This window comes from Stegodyphus dumicola, chromosome 5 (genome assembly GCF_044657685.1).
Source record: "Stegodyphus dumicola isolate Sdum_Otavi_A_Nest chromosome 5, ASM4465768v1".
NCBI classification, from domain to species: Eukaryota; Metazoa; Arthropoda; class Arachnida; order Araneae; family Eresidae; genus Stegodyphus; species Stegodyphus dumicola.
The window spans coordinates 204,168,033-204,187,627 of NC_140772.1; the positions used below are offsets into that span (position 1 = coordinate 204,168,033).

Consider the following 19,595-nt stretch of genomic DNA (forward strand, 5'->3'; position numbering starts at 1 on the left):
TCCGCGCAACCACGGAAACTGCTTGCATGGTCCCCTTGGCAAAATATGCAGCATGGCTTTTCCTTAGGTCTCTTCGAGCATCGTTAATAAAACTGTTCTTATACGAAGATAATTTTGTGCAGTACTTAAGCACGTTTGTGGCCTTCCTAGCTTCCGCTATACGAGCAATCATACGTATTGAATTGAAATTCGGTTTTCTTGTGCTTCCTGATGGCTTTGAATTAATCCTGGAAAAAGTCAAACCATATCAGTTCTCGTTAAAGGAAATTTTAATTAACAAAATAAACTTAATTGTAGATCAATCTAATCATAATTAGTTAGTAAAACTGAAAGTTATTTTAACAGAAATTAGCAAGGATATTAATACATGTAGAAAAGGACTCAGTTAGTGAGATGAAAGCATGCATGGTTTAGTGATTAAAGTAAAAAAAATATTGAGTCTTATAGGATTCCATTCTTTACAGCTGAACGAGTTGGCTAGATTGTATTTTCGTGCTTGTCTCAGTGTCTAATGTAAATTATGATAAATTCACATTAACTGTTTGCCTACGTATCCTTCTGTATTCGAAAGATGCTATTAAATATTATTTTCTAGTAGGTAGACAACCATCGATAACTGCCACTAAAAGAAATGCGAATTTCCCAGTTTTGACCTAGAAAATCATTTATTTATTTAAGCAATTTATTTATTTAAATCATTTATTTATGCAGGTTTAAGGAATCTCGTTCTATCACTACTTAATAGGCTATTGCCTTGAACTTGGTTTTTAATTTTAGAACAGTGTGTCATTGGGTTATTCTGAAAGAGGAGATGTGAGAAATGTGCAGTGCCATCTCCAGGGCTCGAACATGGACTTCTCGAATACGCACCGAGTGTACGCTACCGTTACACCACAAAGGCATGCTGGGAGGAGGAAAAAAATCCTTTCTAACAGCATAGAAGTAGAATTTATTTTAAGAACTGTTGATTAGGCTTATAGCTAGATATACTTCAAAAACGAAACAAAATTCAGCCTTTTTACGGCATTAAATTAAACTATAAAGACTCAATTAATTCCCAGACACATAGTTTCCCGAAGTACGTTGAAAATTTAATATAAAACTACATCAAGGTAAATTTTGATCCCTTTTAAAGTTTTAGGCTGAAGTCATTTGAAAGTTCTTCAGATGCGCAAATTGCATTATCAGTTTATAAGTAATCCAGAATTTCTTAAATATCTTTTAAGTTTGTAACCTCCTATCGAATGATGTTTAACTTTTTAAACATGTTATCTTTTTTTCAACAGCTTAAGCAGAATTCCAAAGCATTCTCCTTAAGCATTTACTCTTTTTATCTTTCTTAAAATGCAGTAAATTGAGCACTTTATTGCATTTTACTACGGAAAACTCCTTATGATTATCAGCAATTTCTGCACTGTGATAAATAATTGTCTGATAGCAATCTGAATAAGTCCTATGGGGTTTTACTTGATCTAGTAAAAGTTAACAGACATGAATCGAATTATCGCTATGTCTGGAATAACCGTAAGTCGTGAGAAAGTTTCAGTAACATTTTTAATTTAAAGAGAAAGAACATGAACATTGTAAGGTTTATCCTAAGTTTTATAACAGTTATTTTTAAGTTTATGCGCCTTTCCCATTTCTCCTAGCTTCAGCTTTACAATTCCTTAGCAGAATGAGTTTTTAGAATCGCGTTTGTTGCAAATGAGAAGAAGAGGTATTTAAGTCGAAGGTTCCACTTACTTTGAAAGAGAGAATTTAGTTTCCTGAATAGCGCGTGTTTGGCATTTGGCTACGTCTCTCTAAGTTGTTACTAAGCTTGGCCGTATTACGTGCCCTTGATAGCTTTGCTAGATCATTCGAGATTTAGGGGTGAACTAGGATAGATTTCTGTTAGCTTCGGCTAAATCTCTTTAGTTAGCCATTAGTTAGTTTTTATTTCTTGCAGATTTGAGTTTAACACCAAGTGGATGCTTTTCTGTACTCCCTGAGATAGAGGCCGGCTGTATATCTTTATTTCGAGCAATAATAGGTAATTAACCCTTCTTGAGGTTTACCTTTCTGTTACTGAACTTAAGCGATTATACCCTTAACTGTTCACTAGGTTCTTCAACACTCAGTTAATAGATAAAGGGGAGAATGACTACAAAATAAATGCACGTTTTTGTGCTAAATATCAACCACAGCTCGTGATCAGACAACTAAATAGAAGCAATCAAATTCAATTTAAACATGAAAAAGTATTCAAAGACAACTCACCTTAAATGTACTCGAAGCTGGCTCAGACACTCAGAATCAAAATGAAGTGTCGGCAGCGATATAACGCAAAGCAGAATAAATACAAATGGCAGGAGCTAAACGTAACGTGCATTCACAGGCTAGAAACAAGCTCTGTTTTACAATTAAAAAACCTTAGTTTAATACTAGCTAATGCATTTGTATTCTGGTGAGTAATACGAAAAGGAGATATTAAAGTATAGATCTAATTCATAATAAATTATTAGTTTCAAATAATAACCTTACATGTCTATTAATCGGAAATGTTGGTAGCTTCGTTTCCTCTCTTTTGCTTCTTTATTGCATTTTCCATCACATTGTTAAGGTATTTACCCACCAAAAGCCTAACAAATTTTGTCATTCTGCGATGCAAAAGATCTTTAACTTGTCATCCACGCAGTCTAACATATTTAACTGTTGATACTTTCTCTATTATTGCAACTGCTAATATGCATTTCTACCTCCATATATTATGTACTTCGGTATTGAAGAATGATTTGTGCTCGTCCTAATAAACGTGCTTTTTTACCATAAAGTATGAAAAAGAATTGACGTTAATATTTTTTGCAATCAGTCTTGTCCTATCGAATGTTTTATTTGTATTATTTGTATAATCTCCAAATTAAATATTAGCAATTTTGTAAAAGTAATTTTAAAATGCGGAAATTAAGATCGTTTTATGTTTGAGTTTCGCCTGTCCCCAAAATATAGTTCTTTTAATCGGAAAAAAAAAAAAATTGATAATCTTGAATTTCTATTTGCAGTACAATTCTTGACATTCAGAAACTGAAATTCGAAGAAATTATCTTGAAGTTAAAACATCATCTATAATATTATGGAGAAAACTGAAATATGGCTAAGGATGCTTTTGTTTATTTTATTCTTAAACAAATAAACAAGAACTGATAAGACATATATATGCGTTTCAGCACCCTACGAGTATTAATAATTCAATTTCTAGCTTTCCAATACTTCACATAAAATTTGCTGTTTTCCCCTATGAAGCTAATTTTCCAAATAGTTATTTTTCTTGAAAGGAAAGAAAGACGCAAAGGAAAATATTGATTTGCTACCAACATGTCTGGAAATCCAGATCATTGTAAAGAGATTTATTGCATTTTTAAACTAGGTGTGCCGGAGATACGTCATGTCAGAAGGACTTCTTTATACATAAATGTTCTCTAATGGTCAAATTCAGTTAAGAAATTCGTCATTGATACTTTGTGTTAATTATTTTCCTTTTATAGCTCTTATTTGTTTATATTATAATCTGAAATGAAGTATTATCTTGGGTTCTGTGAACCAGGTTTTGTGAAAGCTGGCATCAATTCATGCACTCTAAACAGAACAGAGATCATTAGAAATTCGGACAAATACAATTGGGTGTTAGAGTAGCATTCATAAACACGCGACAGCAACCAGTTATTTGAATGAGAGGTTTAGACACGTTTAGGGAGGAGTAGGAAAAAAAGGGAAATGCAGACGTGTTTAGTGAACAGCTGAATGCAACACAATTACTGGTTACAAAGCGGTGCTCACATTATCTCTTTAATGTTTTGAAGACCATAACGCCCCAGACGGCCTTTCATTCAAACGACCACAACCGCCCAAAATGGTCGAAATTCCGATGTCGTTTTTTTTCCTTCCCTAAGGTATGCAGTAGCAGATGCAGTTCCCCAAATGCGTTGTAGCTTGCCCTAAAATTTATTTATGGTTTCTTATCTTTATTTATTAGGAAGTCGACAGGATGACATTTGAAATCTTCCCTCTTCTTTATGCGTTAATGGATGGGGAGGGGAGGAAATTGCTGTGACTCTCGAAAACCTTTTTGGGCGGTTCGGTATTTTATGCATACAGGTTAGCAAAAACTTCGGGTTTCAAAGAGTTAAAACAGCGCTTGCTTATTATTGAGTGTTATGCAAAGCGTATAGGAAAAGCTGCAGGAGAAAAATGAAAATGCAAACCCTCTGGAAGAGTTGCTACGCTTGTCTCGCAGTTTAAAAAATCGCTCACAGCGTTACACTGACATCAACGGTGGCCATCTTCAGCCTTTTCTGTAAAGTGTAGTTCTCCTGTTCACTAGCAAGGGTATATTTAAAGTCAGAATTATACCCATTTTCAGAGTCAATATTATTTTGCGGCACTGTATTAGAATATCTTTCAAGAATGCATTACAGCTCTCTCTTGTTTTTGCACAATAGCAGTGGAGTGACGCAAACTTCCGGCCATCATAAGGCATTTTTTTTCTTCTTTCCCTTTTGTTTCTTTTACACATATATGTAATTAAAAATATGTAACTATGAATTATACTTTAAATTAGCAATAGCCCCTTAATTCCTCTTTTAATTTGGGCCCACCAGCGGCCATGATTATCTAGCTATTCGTGATCTTCTCAGAAATGATCGTCATTCCGTCTACGCTGGTTTTCTTCATGTGTAACGTGTATACGAGCCAGTTTCCCTTGGAAAGTCCTCGACGAAGGCAACTCTCCCCTTAGGCAGATAGTCCTCGAGACTTTGCCATAATCACACACACACACATTCCATCTACGCAACAGTTTCAAGATATCTACTTGCTCTGTCTCTACCACGACTGCGACGTAATCGGTTCTCTTATTGCACCATCCAAAATATCGTGTATATATAAGAAGTACGCGTATTTGTGTGTGTATGTTGGAAATTCCATTAAATTAACTCCATGCGTATTACGGACATAATTGTGATTATTGTAGCTTATGTTGGCAGCAGAGATGTTATACTATTTAAGCTGCATCAAGGTCGCTGGCATAATCAGTGATCATTGGATAGGGGCACCGGACTAATGTAAACAAGTTTTCTCTAAGCACTTGGAATAGAGGTATATGGAACCTAGCACAGTGACTGGTTACTAATGTTGCTACCTTTACGGATGACAGCAACTAATCTGAGTATTTGTGTATGGTTTACACAAAGAATGCCCAAAGAGATTTATATAACAAATATCTTTGGCTATATTCGCTATAGAAAAGCATGATTGGCTATATTGATGCCAATTAGTCGTATTAACTATTGTCATCTGACGTCATTTTTTTTCTCGAGTTCAGATAGGGAATGCTTAATACGTGTAATAGTGAGTTATCCTACTGATGAAAATCAAACCTAGCTATTTTGCATCATCAGAACAACAAAGATATGTGGTGGTGTGAAACTGTGGGAATAAAAAATACGATAGCAGTGTTTTATAACACAGCGTTTGCTATAGACCGCGTAAAGAGTGAGCAGTTACCTCCGTTCTCTCAGGATGTTCTTGAATGTTAGGACTTTAAAATGAAAAATGAATTCTAGTAAATATTTTAACTCTAGGAAAAGTTTTGCAAATAAAATTATTAAAGTTCTGCTTCTCAGGCAGCTATTTCAATGCTGTAAACCAAGTATTATAAGGACATACTATGCTGCATTTGTCGCATCGCCAGTTGTTAAATGACCTTGACTTCCCGAGGTTCTCTCGCTTTGACAATGACGGTCACAGTACATAGGCTTTCTCAAGATTTGAAATACATAAATTATATTATGATATATAAATAAAATCCACTAGCGGGACTTAAAGGATTGATAAGCTACTACATCAGTGAATCAATTACCCAGCTAAGAGCGCAAAGTTATTCTGCATTTTATTTTGTCTTTAACATTTCAGTGTCTTGTTATAACCATCCCTCAAATTATTGCAAAATTTCTATTCTTTCCAATTTAAAATTTAGTTCTATATCTCTCAACCAAAAGTAAAGAAAAATTGATATAATTGTATTTGATCTTTTAGCAGAGCGTAAATATTTGCATGTCTGAATGAGTATGAAATTAAATACTTTTGTTTAATATTACTTGTAAAATGTTTTAATCATCACGAGGTATAAATTATATTATCTTTTCACAGGTTATCATGGTGACTGGGGATCATCCAATCACTGCCAAGGCGATAGCTAAAGCAGTTGGTATCATTTCTGAAGGGAATGAGACAGTAGAAGATATAGCTGATCGGATGGGAATTTCTGTTGAAGACGTTAATCCCCTGTATGTCACGTGTTTCCATTACAGTCTATTTCTTAAGATTGAATGAAAGTTCAATCAATTATTTAAGGAAAAACGGGATATTATAAATTTTAGGAAAATTTTCAATAATTTTTTATACAAGGAACAGAAAAATTATCACAATCATATCTACAATGTATGTAGGAAAACATTTTATCAGTCGTTTCACATCATCATTAACATAATAGTAGGTTTTTTAAAACCGACATAATCGGGGAATTGAATTCATTTGACCAAGAGATACATGATAATCGAAACGGCCGCCGAGATCAAGTGATTTTATTCAGGCTACATATCATATCGATATTCTGCTTTTGCAGAGGGTTTGTGGAACTTAAATCCCCGTAGAAATGTTTTTATAAATCTTTAAACCCTTAATCAATTTTAATGAAACAAAAGCATTTTTTTATAAATCTTTAAACCCTTAACCAACTTTAATGAAACAAAACGCATTTTGTTACTACAACTTAAACGCTCCTAATAACCATCATTTTTCATAAACAGCTGAGTTGATGCTTGCCGCAGAGTTGCGAAGATATTTCAGCGATATGTTTGAAAGAACTGAGCTAATTTGTTGAAACGAATTAGCTCAGTTCTTTCAAACATTTCAGATTATGCATCGAATGCATTATGCAGATTGTGCATCGTGCTTTCGCAATATGCTCATCTTTGTGATTTCTGAAAACTTCAGATAAACATATTTGAACCCCTTGCATATTTTCCTCTGTGCTTGATTTTTGTGGAGCGACCGCGTCATATTCTACTGTAAGGAACAAAATGCTTTTTGTTTTGTGAAAATTGATTAAGGAATAAAAAGGTTATGAATGGTTTTCAGTAAGAATGTAATTTCCGTCCACCTTGTTCTCGCATAAATGGTTTTCAGTAAGAATTTACATTCATCCTATTCTCACACTCCAACGTTCAATAGTTTTAAGATGATGTGCAGTGAAATAATCTTACATATTTTACTTTTCAGATTCCACGAATATAAGCATGAACTGTCCTACTCTTTGAACGTGGGCATAGTTTAACACGGGCTTGAATCGGTGTGAATATCATCCAGGTTTCATGCCATCAAAACAGGAATACAGTTGGTCCACTGACCCCCTATTTCATGTTACAATGGATTTCACACGGGATTTCCTCATGTGTAATATGAGCACAAACCTGTTTCTTTTATAATGTCCTCCAGGAACCCTCCATTTAGCTATCCTTTGCTTACTTCTACATATTCCACTATGTAAACAAATCATTTAAGTGTTTGTTATCATTCGAAGGCATCTTGTGTAAGGATGAACTAACATTTCCATACAAATCTTAGTAATAAAATTTCACGCTGTTTTCTGTTTGGCATTTGGCATGCAATTTTAAGAATCCATGTCATCTACCCTAATGTGTCATGGTAAGGCAGAGTTCAATTTAAGAGAGAGAGATATGAAACAGAAATACCTTAGCGAGCTATAGTCATAGGAGAAATAATTGAAATGTCCAATATAACCATTTAAGTACAGATTAAAAACTAGATCATGCTCTTGAAAGATTAAAAGTCCAGAAAATGGGAAAAACACAGATATATATATGTAATTTCCATTTCAGCATAACATCAAATAGCGATGAAATAATTACTTTTTAGCAGAAAAATAATCAGTTGATTAATTATCACACTGTTGAACTTTAGTCTCAGTCAAAGGCAAAAAAGCTATTGGTATACAACGGTCTAATTTTCTTTCCGTATTTTGAGTAAAAGGCAATTAAAAATTAATTTCGATGCAAGCTAAAATTAAAAATTAAAAAGTTAAAACATGGGAACTCAATTTCTGAATAATGTTTCTTATGTCATCTGCATAACATCACTGCTTCTTATTCAGAAAATAACCATACCGTCACACGAGACAAAGAATTAGGCAATTAGTTTCAGAATGCTAGAATTATCTATTCGAATATAGGAGGTAAACATTGTCAGGACTTGTGTTTCTCTTGATTTGCTTTGGAAACATGAAATGCCCTGAACAAGAACAGGGAGTTTACTCAAGCTATATTCAAGATTTGTGTATAACAGACGACACAAGCAGGAAGGGTATACGAAACCCATTATTTTCAATGCTGTACAGGCACTTCCGAACTTCGGAATACAGAGACCTACCACTTGTGGTCTGAACGTAAGAATATAAAACTACTAACTAAAACTCTAACTAAATGCTAACTTTGAATTAGTATACAAATGCCTAACACTAAGACTGGTCTTTATTTAAAAAAAGGTACGTATGTAGTACGCCAAGCTACTGAAACTACAGTGCGTTTGCAAATATCAAGAAGGCTAAACCTCTGGCCTTAAAGGCAACCGAGTGAAAACTCGTAAAACTGCAGTGGCAAGCGGCTTGCTTCCTAAAACTCCTTCTCTCTCCCGCTTGGCAAAAAGCCACAACTTAAGTATTTGGGCGTTAGCAAGACAATTTGCATAAACAAGTTAAAGCATTTAATTCTGGCCGGAAGTAGAAACAAGAAGTGATAGTACAGTTTTAAAATAAAATAAACGTTAGTAAAACTTAGGATCCTTACAACATGATTTTAGGAAGAGCAAGCCAAATAAGGCATATTCAATTCAGAAAATCTGTTTCAATTTTTAGCCAAAAAAGTATTTAAAATTTGACATTTAGCAAATTCACGTGAACCTGAGAAGCAGCAGTGTTGCAAACTAAAAATAATTTCATTACCTCTAAATAATTATCTCTTGCTGTTAAAATCAGAATTTTTAACATTAACAGTACACACATCAGAATTTGCTGTTTCGACAACTGGATTTCACTTTTCTTTCTCCAACAGATAATTGTAAAATACTGTCAGCATAAAGCGTATGGATATTCCTTTTACTGAAAATATTATTCTAAAAGGAAAGCAAACTTTTAAAATTCTCAGAGCTCTTTAAGAGGCAAACAAAGTCAATAATGTCTGTAAACAAGAGCACAAATGTTTAAAGCTGACAGTTTTTAAGTTTCGTTTTGTGTTTCCTCTGTGAACGACATTTTCAGCGGAACTCATAAGAAGAAAGAGAGGGCTTATTTTAAGGGAATGACTGAACGTCTCTTTGTTTAATAAAGCATGCTTTGCACAACTATTTCCATTGCTAGAAGAAGTGTTGTTGCTTTTTAATTCCGCAATGCAAATAATATTTTATCACTTTTTTGGAAGCTATATAATTCCTTGAACATTATTCTTATTTTATTTATTATTAATTAATCAATTTATTAACTAATTCAGGTATTTTATTTCAGCTTCTAGTATAGACCTTTATTTTTAATTAATGAAACAAATCTGTTTTCACAGGTTTAATAAAGGAATAGCGAAAGATCCTATTTCAGCTTAATTTTCCCTTTAATTTACCACAGTATTGCTAAAACCTTTTCTCCTCCTCCTTCAAGAGCATTTCTATTATTTTTTTTATCGAATTAATTGCAACCCCTCTATTTTATGCTCACTGGGTGTCTTTCGTTCTTGTTATGAAAGATCAGTAAATAACCACAACATAGTTTCAACTATTAGACATAAACATTGTATTTAACAGATATATTCCGAAACCTCAGCCTTGATTTGGAAACAAACTTTCATCACATTTCGTGAAACGTATGTATAAATTTATAGCTTCGATTATACTTCATGTGCTAATAAAGATATATGCTTTAAATGTAAGCTACGAGGCTTGGCATGATGAAGAGAAAATGATAGCAGAAACAATGGTCTGGATCGCATTAGCGAAGTTCCTTTTCGTGATTTCTCATGTGTTATTAGGGGATGTCACCAAACTGTTGTCTCCTAAATAATGTCGTTGCTTTCTGAATGATACTGCTTAATTATAAACTCTGCCTCAGTTTTGATTTAAAGTATTGATACAGCCATTAACGCTACGCAAACAACGATTTCGCCATTTTAAAAAGGCAACTGATAAGAAAATAGCTATCTGATTTCTAACAGCTGATGTGTTGCGACGTATAAGGATGGAACGAGAGACAAAGAGGTAATAGAAAATTTTGGATGTGTAATAGAATAATGTTAGAGGAATGTTTTGATTTATAAGCAATTACTTTACATAATTCAACAAAATTGCTAAACCTTCTGATTTATAAAAGAGGTTCTGACAGTAGCATGGTGGAGATTATGCTTGTAGAAACGTACTCGTTCATTCATCATAGGTTTTTAACTTGACAAATATAGCCATGTATTAAAATTCAGTACAACAAACATATATATTCAGAATCGAACCGGTTTCAGAAAGAAATTATAATTTTAATCCTATAGTATGCAACTTCAAGGAAACTTCGTTATGAATTTAAAAATTTATTCAAATTTGATTTGGTTTTGTGTTAAAAAACTGAAATGTAATATCATGCTAAAAGCTATGACAAAAAACAGTGACATTTTGGAAGCACATGTGAATGTAAGAGTTGTAAATATTTTCAAGGGAACTATAATTTGAAACTGAAAGCTTTCGTCAGACGTTCGCTGTCCATTTCAAGCTCTTTTAACCTTCTGGTCTGTATGGGGCTGTCTTTAAACAGAACGATTATGGATCATGTTCAATACTATTATTTATTTTTGTCTTTGTTACTTACGTCCAGATATTATCGCCGTGAAATATTCTAAAACGTTTGTATATTTAATAGATCTAAGATGCCAAAAGTTTCAATATAGAAGTTATGAGCACAATGATTAACAGCAGTTCCACATAATGTCCGAGTTCATTATTTGCTCGATCTAGTTAGTGCTCTAATCATTATGAAATAATGAATGAATTACTGTAATGAGAATTTCTGTACCGCTCCTGAATTACTGTAATGGAAGGTATTCAAAATGAGTGAAGTAAGGACAAATTTAGCTAGCGATAACAACATAGGTATTAAAATTTGGTAAACAGGGCACAGTTTGGGATTTACATTAACAAATTCGTAAAACTTTTGCGGTTAAGAATTAACATTATCATTAAATATTTTTATCCTAACATAACAAGTACGAGTAAATTTTAAGTTCATTAATTTACAAAACTAAATAAGCAATATGTCGTGTATAATTTTCAAACTGTTACTTTAATTTAAAAACAAATAAAATTCTAGCAATGTATAAAAAAGCTTTTAAATGAGGAAATGCATTTTCTACAGATTAATTTTTCTAAATGCAGTATCTGATTTCATGTAACATGCTTACAAATTTAGAAAAAGGTCATTCAGCATCGATACTAGTTCGGCATCGGTGCTGATAGTTTACGGATCCAAACTATATTTAGTTTAGTTTATAAATGAGTTTTTTCTGTATTTCAGAACTATAGCAATGTATCAATTATACGAGATACTTTCGCATTCGCTTTATATGACCCAAATTCAAATTTTAGACGATTCTAATCTGAAAACAAAGGTAAGCAGAATTTAAATTATTTAAATCTAAAAAAAACAAAATTGTAATTAAAATTAGCAAATTATAGGAGTAAATTGAAATCTGCAGATATATTTGATTTTCAGGGAAAATATTCGCGAAATATCAGAAAATCCTAGATTGTTGTAGAAATTCGTATTGCGATTATATTAGTGCTCTGTTAATAATTTCATTTATCATTTTACCTAGAATATATAGTATTAAGAAAGTATCCATATAGTATGACATTTATGTCTTAACGTAAGTACCAGTTCTTTTAAAACCGTTGCCTCATAATAATCTACTCTTTCAGAGAAGCAAAAGCAGCCGTTGTCCATGGCTCAGAACTGAGAGACATGACAGCACAGAACCTAGATGTCCTTCTTCATCAACACACGGAGATTGTGTTTGCTAGGACCTCGCCCCAGCAAAAACTCATCATCGTCGAGGGCTGTCAGCGGCAAGGCCAAATCGTAGCGGTCACCGGGGACGGTGTTAATGACTCCCCAGCCCTCAAAAAGGCGGATATAGGTACGTTTATTCCCTCTCGTCCTCTAGGTTAATAGCTCAAAGTGCAATAAACGACTGGCGCTTGAAGGTTGCCATAGACATGTAATGAGAAACGAGAATAAAGTAGAACAACACTTATTTGCTGTTTGCGTGAATAGGCTCGAAGCTAATATAGATAATGGGCAATCTGGAAGTATAATTTGGCCCAAATTCAAAATTTAGAAAGGAAAACGTCAGAATGATAATAAAGTCAGTTTTTTTTATCACTAGAACATATATATCTGCATTTATTATTTATATATTAATTAACATCTATATAAATACAGAAGAACGTCCGTATGTTGGTTTTTCGTAGAAGGCTACAGTTTTATTCCTATCTTGATGACATTTGACACAATTGACCTTCAAAATAAGAGGAAGGTCACTGTCGCGTAAGTTTTTCAAAAAAACCAGCCCCCGGAATCCACACACTTTGTAGTATATATATATGTAATTCATTTACTAATGGATTGTTAGCTTAAACTCATCTTAGTAAAATACCTTTTTGGCACAATAATTCTTACTTAAGTAAAAGACGAAACACCTTCGCATTTATTAAGTATTGTTAATTAATCGGAAGTTGATTTGTTTCCATTGAAAAGTCAACTAATTTCTGGTCAATGACGATAGCTACTTTGTTTATTGATTACATATCCAGTTTTAATTGTACCTTTTTAAAAGTTTCCATTTTCAATTTATTCTTGATTAATTTTTGATGTTTCCATTTCAAAATTTTTTTAAATATGCTTATGAGTTACTTCATTTCAATTGAATTCTAACGCCTTTATCAAAGGAGATAATATACTAAATAATTATTAGTAAATAAATTATTATTTTATTACTTTTCAGCTTTTGCGCAAGTATTGGCCAATTTATTACGATTTAGAATTTATTGTAAAACTCAAATCTAGTTTAGAATTCTCGCTTCTTTACAAGCACTTAGAGCTCTCAAATTCTTAAACGTGTAATAGAAGTTTCAGCAAAATGCAGACACTCTGTCTCTTATTTTCAAATGCAATTGAAACGCTATCAAGTCAGTAACTACTTCAAAGACTGCGCAATATCCCTAGTGAATGCAATGAACTAACATAAAATGCATCAGTAAAGTACCATTAGAGATATATTCGACTTGGGATACTCATTACTAATGCAGATAGGAAAGGATAATATATATGTTCGGTTTAGAAGACGTTATTTGAGATGAACTGATTGGCAGAAGTACAGTTATTCCAGTTCTGTATATTAAGAAAGTAGGAAGTAATGCAAAATATTGTGTTATAGATAATATGGAAGCATAATTTAATTAAAATTAATAAATTTGCGGTCATTTTTTGTTTTGCTATTTCCTCTTTGTTTTTGTTTGATTAAGTACTTGTGTATTCATTTTTTGGATAAGTATGGAATAACGGTGTTGGAAAATTGTTTTGCTAATTACAGTAATGCGGAAAATGCTCATAATCGACGCCTGAATGTGTTATAAAATGAATTCCAGAATGTATATTTACAAGAGTCATTCAGTTAATAATATTAAGGATTCGTTAAATTATAAAAATCTGATATGTTATTAGAAAACAAAAACACAAATTAAAATTATTAAAAGAATATTAAAAGTGCATTTTTTATTGTTTTAAGTCTTTCTCGTAAAATAATTACAACTTGAAAGGATAATTAAAGTTCGTACATGATCTCGAATGATAGCGATTTTTTTTTTTTTTTTTTTTGGCCAGGTCGCATCAAGCATAAGCTAAAAATCTTACGTATCATTTAATGGTAGCACTTTAAAGAGCTGATGAGTAATAAATCAGATGGTAGTGTAACACAAGATGGGCCTGAAAGTTTGGAAAGTCTCGGCTAAAGGATCAAGGTTTCTATCATCAGTAATAGGACATTAACATTGGCTGCTGTTCCAAGTTTCCAAATGCTAACTAACTGCGTTCGAATCGAGACAGAAGAAAATTAGAAAACTCACTAATAAGCGGCGATACAGGAATTATCTTTTATTATTATAGTCATTGTGAAAATGTTTATAAAAATGATCAGTTAGGAATCTTTTAAATCACACGCATTAAATGTATTATTAACTGCATCAATTAAAAATGCTTTACAAGATAAAAACATAAATTATTAAGAAGAAAGCATACTCCTCTTAAATGGCTTGATTAGTTAAGCAATGTGCTTTTTAATTTTAAAGGGTTAATACAAAATCTTATGGAACATCCATGGTTTAACACTACTGTGAAACGGAAATTTGCCAGAATTAATGGATGGATAAATGACGTGAGAACGCAATTTAAAATAACACCATCCATTAGCGACAAAAGCTATAGTTATCTGTAACACTGCCAGCTCTTAACTGAAGTGATGAAGTGCCTTTACCTGAAATGATATTTTCTAGGAGTTCAATTAGAAATGTTACTTAATCGAGTTTCACGCCTAGCCGAAGCTTATATTCTTACTCAACTAGTCTAAAATACTAGGCAAGTTCACAAGGAAAGAAAGCGCAAGTCTAGTGAAATAACAATAATATCACAATAATATGATCTAACTGATATCCTAACTTATCACACGTGTGGCTTGTTATATTCTAATTAAATCTGCGTACCTTCCAGAGGAAGAGATACAAATAAGAAAAATTAGAATGGAAAAGCTTAAATAACATGAAAATAGCTTGTTTACAAAGCTAAACTTACATCTTAATTATTCAAATTAGTATAATGAACTAATTTGAAAAGGTATGACATAATCTAATTAAGTGGTCTAGTTTGTAGAATGATTTTTTAATTATCTATAAATACTGGAATGGGATCGTTTAAAAGCATAGTTTTTACAATAGTGAGATGCTGGCTGCTTAAAATTTCTGACTGCAGGTTTGCAGAAAGAGAGTCCTATATAAAATGAAAGAATTTAACTCACTCAGGATAAAATTTTCGGTCTGAAAGGTTTTTCAGTCCAGTTACCTTTCAAGAATTCGCCAATTACTTAAGTTGCATAATAAGAGTAAAATAAATATTTTTAATTATCTCTGAAATGCCTTTCATTGTACGTTTCCATAAAACTGTAAGAGAATTTTTCAAAGAGCATAAAAAAAAACAGAAAAATTAATTAAATTCGTTCGTTAACAGAATAATTTAATAAACAGCATTTGTTTATAGCAGAAATATTTATCATTGTCTTCATAAATCGCACATTGTGTTTACCTACTGAGAGTAAATATATTATGATTTACTTAATGCAGATGAATAGCTTAGTTTTATAAATTTGAATTTGCTTGAGTTTGTCAGTATTTTATCTTCCTGAAAGTGTTCATAAAGTAGTCAATTATTCTATTTAATAATTACAACAATAGTTGTTCCCATGCTTTTGTAAATACGCGTACACCATTATTATTGTTAAATACAGTTACCCAGAGGCAGTCAAATCCAGTTACCCAAAGCCCGCTGAATAACGTTCCGTAGAAAGGAATTTAAAATATTTGTGCTTCAAAGAATGCATCTGAATACAAATGAATTCTATTTCCTTATTTCAGGTGTTGCTATGGGAATTGCAGGAAGCGACGTGAGTAAACAAGCAGCCGACATGATTCTGCTGGATGACAATTTCGCTTCTATTGTCACTGGTGTTGAAGAAGGTAAAAAAAAAATATATCTTTTGAAGCATTCATAAATATACGTATTTCAGTATCTGCACTTTATCATATACTCCTCATAATAAAGTCTACCGAGTGTCTCAAATTAGAGCATAAACTCTTCGAAGCGGAATAGTCTCAGTGTTTAAGATACATACTTTCGCCACAGTGCATCGTTCGAGAACAAAGTACAACAAAGCGATCTACGGATTTATTTATAACATATATATACGAGTAATAATATATAGCAATATAACGAGCGCGATCCACGGAGAGTGACATACCGATATCGGAATACGTTAAGTTTGCTCCCTCATATCTTCGTGTGTTTGCAATTTTTCAGATTACATTGTATTCTGAACTGATTACCAAAGCCAGAAATTTAAGAGGGATAAATGCGAAGGTCGAGGTGACTACTCCGCAGAGCTTTTTTTCAGTCCTATCTATCTCTCATACAAGATTAAGAAATTCCCTCATGTTGATTTGAAAATGGGGTGGCTCTCCATTCTGTTAGCAGCAATATAACTCTTCGTTATTAAGAAGGTGCCGCACAACCGGTATAGTGGTTAGCATCGCTGACTGCCGTGCCGAAGGGCCGGGGTTCGAATCCCGGAAAAAGCATGGATGTTTGCAATTATATAGTGTCGGTGCGGCATGGCGGCACTCTAAATATGCGAGCCGAAAGTCCTTTCGTGTAGTTTGGTGGAAGGGGAGAGCGCTCCTTGCCACGAGAACTTTCGTGGGCTTGGGCTGACTACGTCAGACAAGTGAGCGTAAGAACAACAAAATTAAGAAGGTCATTTAAACCAAAAATTATGATGATGTGCAACATTTCTAAGTAACCTGTGACAGTGCTGTTGAAGAGATAGGACCCAATTATTCGTCTGTAAGACAGATCAGGTACTGTAAGTTCTGGCAGGTTAACGTGCTTTTCTTCAGGAAACTTTGGGTTTTCGTTTAGTCATTACACACAGTTATATCCGTTGGTAGTTACGTTGTGTATAAACTTTGTTTCATCCAACAAAACAATTAAATTTTGGAAACTTCCTTTTCTTCGCACATGTTTATTAACCATTTACAAAACTTAAGTCATCTGCCGAAATCGACCTCATTCAATGCACGGAGAAGTCTCGGAATTCAGGTTTCTGAGTCTGCAAAAGTTTTTGATCACTCGTTTTATTAAAAAATGCCTCCTGATAACATTATCTGGAAGACTTAATGTGGGAATTATGAGAGAGCCTGTATCACTGCATTAACATTTTTGTTGCCTGTCGCAATTTCCTTTCTTCTGCACCATGCTTTATATACATCTTGCATCTCATCTCGGATTCGTATAGCTATCATCTTATTGCTGAAGGTTTTATAAATTCACTTCCCCAGCATCTCTGAGCACCAATTACATGTTGCATTTTTCAGTGAGATTTCGATGTCTTCTCACGTTGATCAAAAGATAGCTGTATTTTCACCATGTTTGTTTACAATCCTTTTATGAAGAAACCTGCTGTTAGCTTTCAATGTCTGCTCAATAACTGCACGCAAAAATTGTATATCTATGTAATTCAACCAATGAGATATACCATCTTAGGTGTATAATAATTATTATTTTCGCCTTTACAGAACAGCATGTTCGAATATATAATATCGCATTAGTCTCAATAAAAAATTTTTCCTCCAATGTTACACTTAATTTTTGACAGTTTTTTTATTACAATTAAAGCAATGAGTTTATTAAAATAGTTTAATTTGGTCAAAATATAAAAAAGCAAGGTATTCGTCCTGTGTGTGCCGTTGAGATATAGCAGCTAGCAAATCCAGCTTGCAGTTGAGAAGTTTATATTTCGATCTCCAGCGAGTTGATTTTTATTATTTCTTCTTTAAAATAAAATACCGGATAGTTTTCACATTAGCTCCCAAACTAAAAATATGGTAGACAGTAATTAAGATACAATAACACACCGAACAAATATTAATTTAGAAGTCAAACAACAGAAGAAGTCATTTTCATTTTCATTTGAGCTTTTGCAGCTGAGGATGATGGTTCGGTAAAACCATCGAAACTAGTCCTGTGAAAATTTGAAAATACAGCGCTGATTTTTTTTGTTTGACTTTTAAATTAATGGTAGACAGTAATTCACCATTCGGACTTGGTCGTTGGGTACCGCTGCTCTTTCCTACCTTTTAAATGGGACAAGGGATGTAAAGAATTAAGGCATTATTCTATTGCATATCCTTGTAATATTGTGGTTAGCATATATTTAGCTAATAACTGGAATATCTCGGTTCCCGAAGAGATAATTGATTTTTTACGTTTCTTGCTCCCGAAAATTCTGATAGCCGATACAAGATGAACATGGATAAAAGTGTTGTAATCCATACGTGTATGTGTCTGTAAATGAAAAACACACCCGTTTGAGCGCAATATAAAATCTGAAGGCTGTCAGATTTTATTATTTTTTAAAATTTATTTTCCTTTACTAGGTCGACTTATTTTTGACAATTTAAAGAAATCCATCGCATACACCTTGACAAGTAACATACCGGAAATATCTCCTTTCTTGCTGTTTATCCTGGCCGATGTTCCTCTACCTCTCGGAACTGTTACCATTCTCTGCATTGATCTGGGAACAGATATGGTTCGTATCCAACTCATTCCTTCCTATTTTCTTTATTTACTTGGTTTATTCATGCAAGAATTAGTGATGTTATGGATGAGGCATGGCAATATCTTAATTTCAGTTTTAAAAATTCAGTTGGAACAATGCTATTCCTCATTTTATTTTACCATTAGATCGCCTTTAATCTATGTTTACATTCTTAAGAAATAGATATGAAAAATAATACGTTGAGAACATTTTTTGAAAAGTCATTGGGAACGAGACCATCATTTCTTTAAAAAAATATCAAAGTTAGAAAAATGCTAAAGCCCACATGCTTGATAAACACCAAGACAGAAAATAGTGGAGATAGGTTCATCAGGTTTATGAGATATAAATAACATGCTCGTCTATGGACAAAATTGTTCGTGCACGAACTTCACAAAAAATCTTTACAAAAAACTTTACCTTATATTATTAATGGGATAGATCTTCTCCATCCGAAGTCGTATATATAACGCCATTTGCAATTTTACCTCACGCTGCAATTACGAAACAGAAGCGTGAGAGCTAACTTGGCAAACACATATTCAGCTGATATACCTGTATTCTAGGAAAGCTTAGTCGCTGGTTTCGACGGTTCAGCAAGGCGTACGTCCCCGCAGAGGATGGGCTGTGAATTCGAACCACAATCGGAACCAGTCTTTGTAAAGGATTTAGTGAATCAATCGATAGTTTTGAGAATTTATGTCGATGATCTTAGAATAAAGTTTAAGAAGTTAGATATATAAATATAACTAACTTTCCTCTAATAAAAAGTTTTACGTTTGTTAATTAGACTAATATCATTGAGCTTTAATATATAAGATTATATATTAGAAAAATGTTATTAATATTTTCCCGGTTTTTTAAATTAGTATAATATAAAAACAAACAACTGTTTTTCAGGTTCCAGCCATATCTTTGGCTTATGAAAAAGCTGAAAGTGACATCATGAAACGTAAACCTAGAGAGCCAGGAACAGATAAGTTGGTGAATGAAAGGTAAGTTATTTCGTTCTGCAGTTTTCGTTTTCTGTAATTCTTT

General features: G+C 33.2%; 1 protein-coding gene across 1 annotated transcript in view; it reads left to right on the forward strand.

The window, feature by feature from the left end:
- The window catches only part of LOC118182892 (sodium/potassium-transporting ATPase subunit alpha-like), a 109,125-nt gene that overhangs the window by 81,362 nt on the left and 8,168 nt on the right, over positions 1-19,595 (forward strand). Inside the window, exons 13-17 of the mRNA XM_085817577.1 lie at positions 6,187-6,323; positions 12,055-12,272; positions 15,817-15,918; positions 18,394-18,548; positions 19,458-19,552. Coding sequence (XP_085673703.1) covers positions 6,187-6,323; positions 12,055-12,272; positions 15,817-15,918; positions 18,394-18,548; positions 19,458-19,552 — 707 coding nt within the window. The remainder of the gene's footprint in view (positions 1-6,186; positions 6,324-12,054; positions 12,273-15,816; positions 15,919-18,393; positions 18,549-19,457; positions 19,553-19,595) is intronic.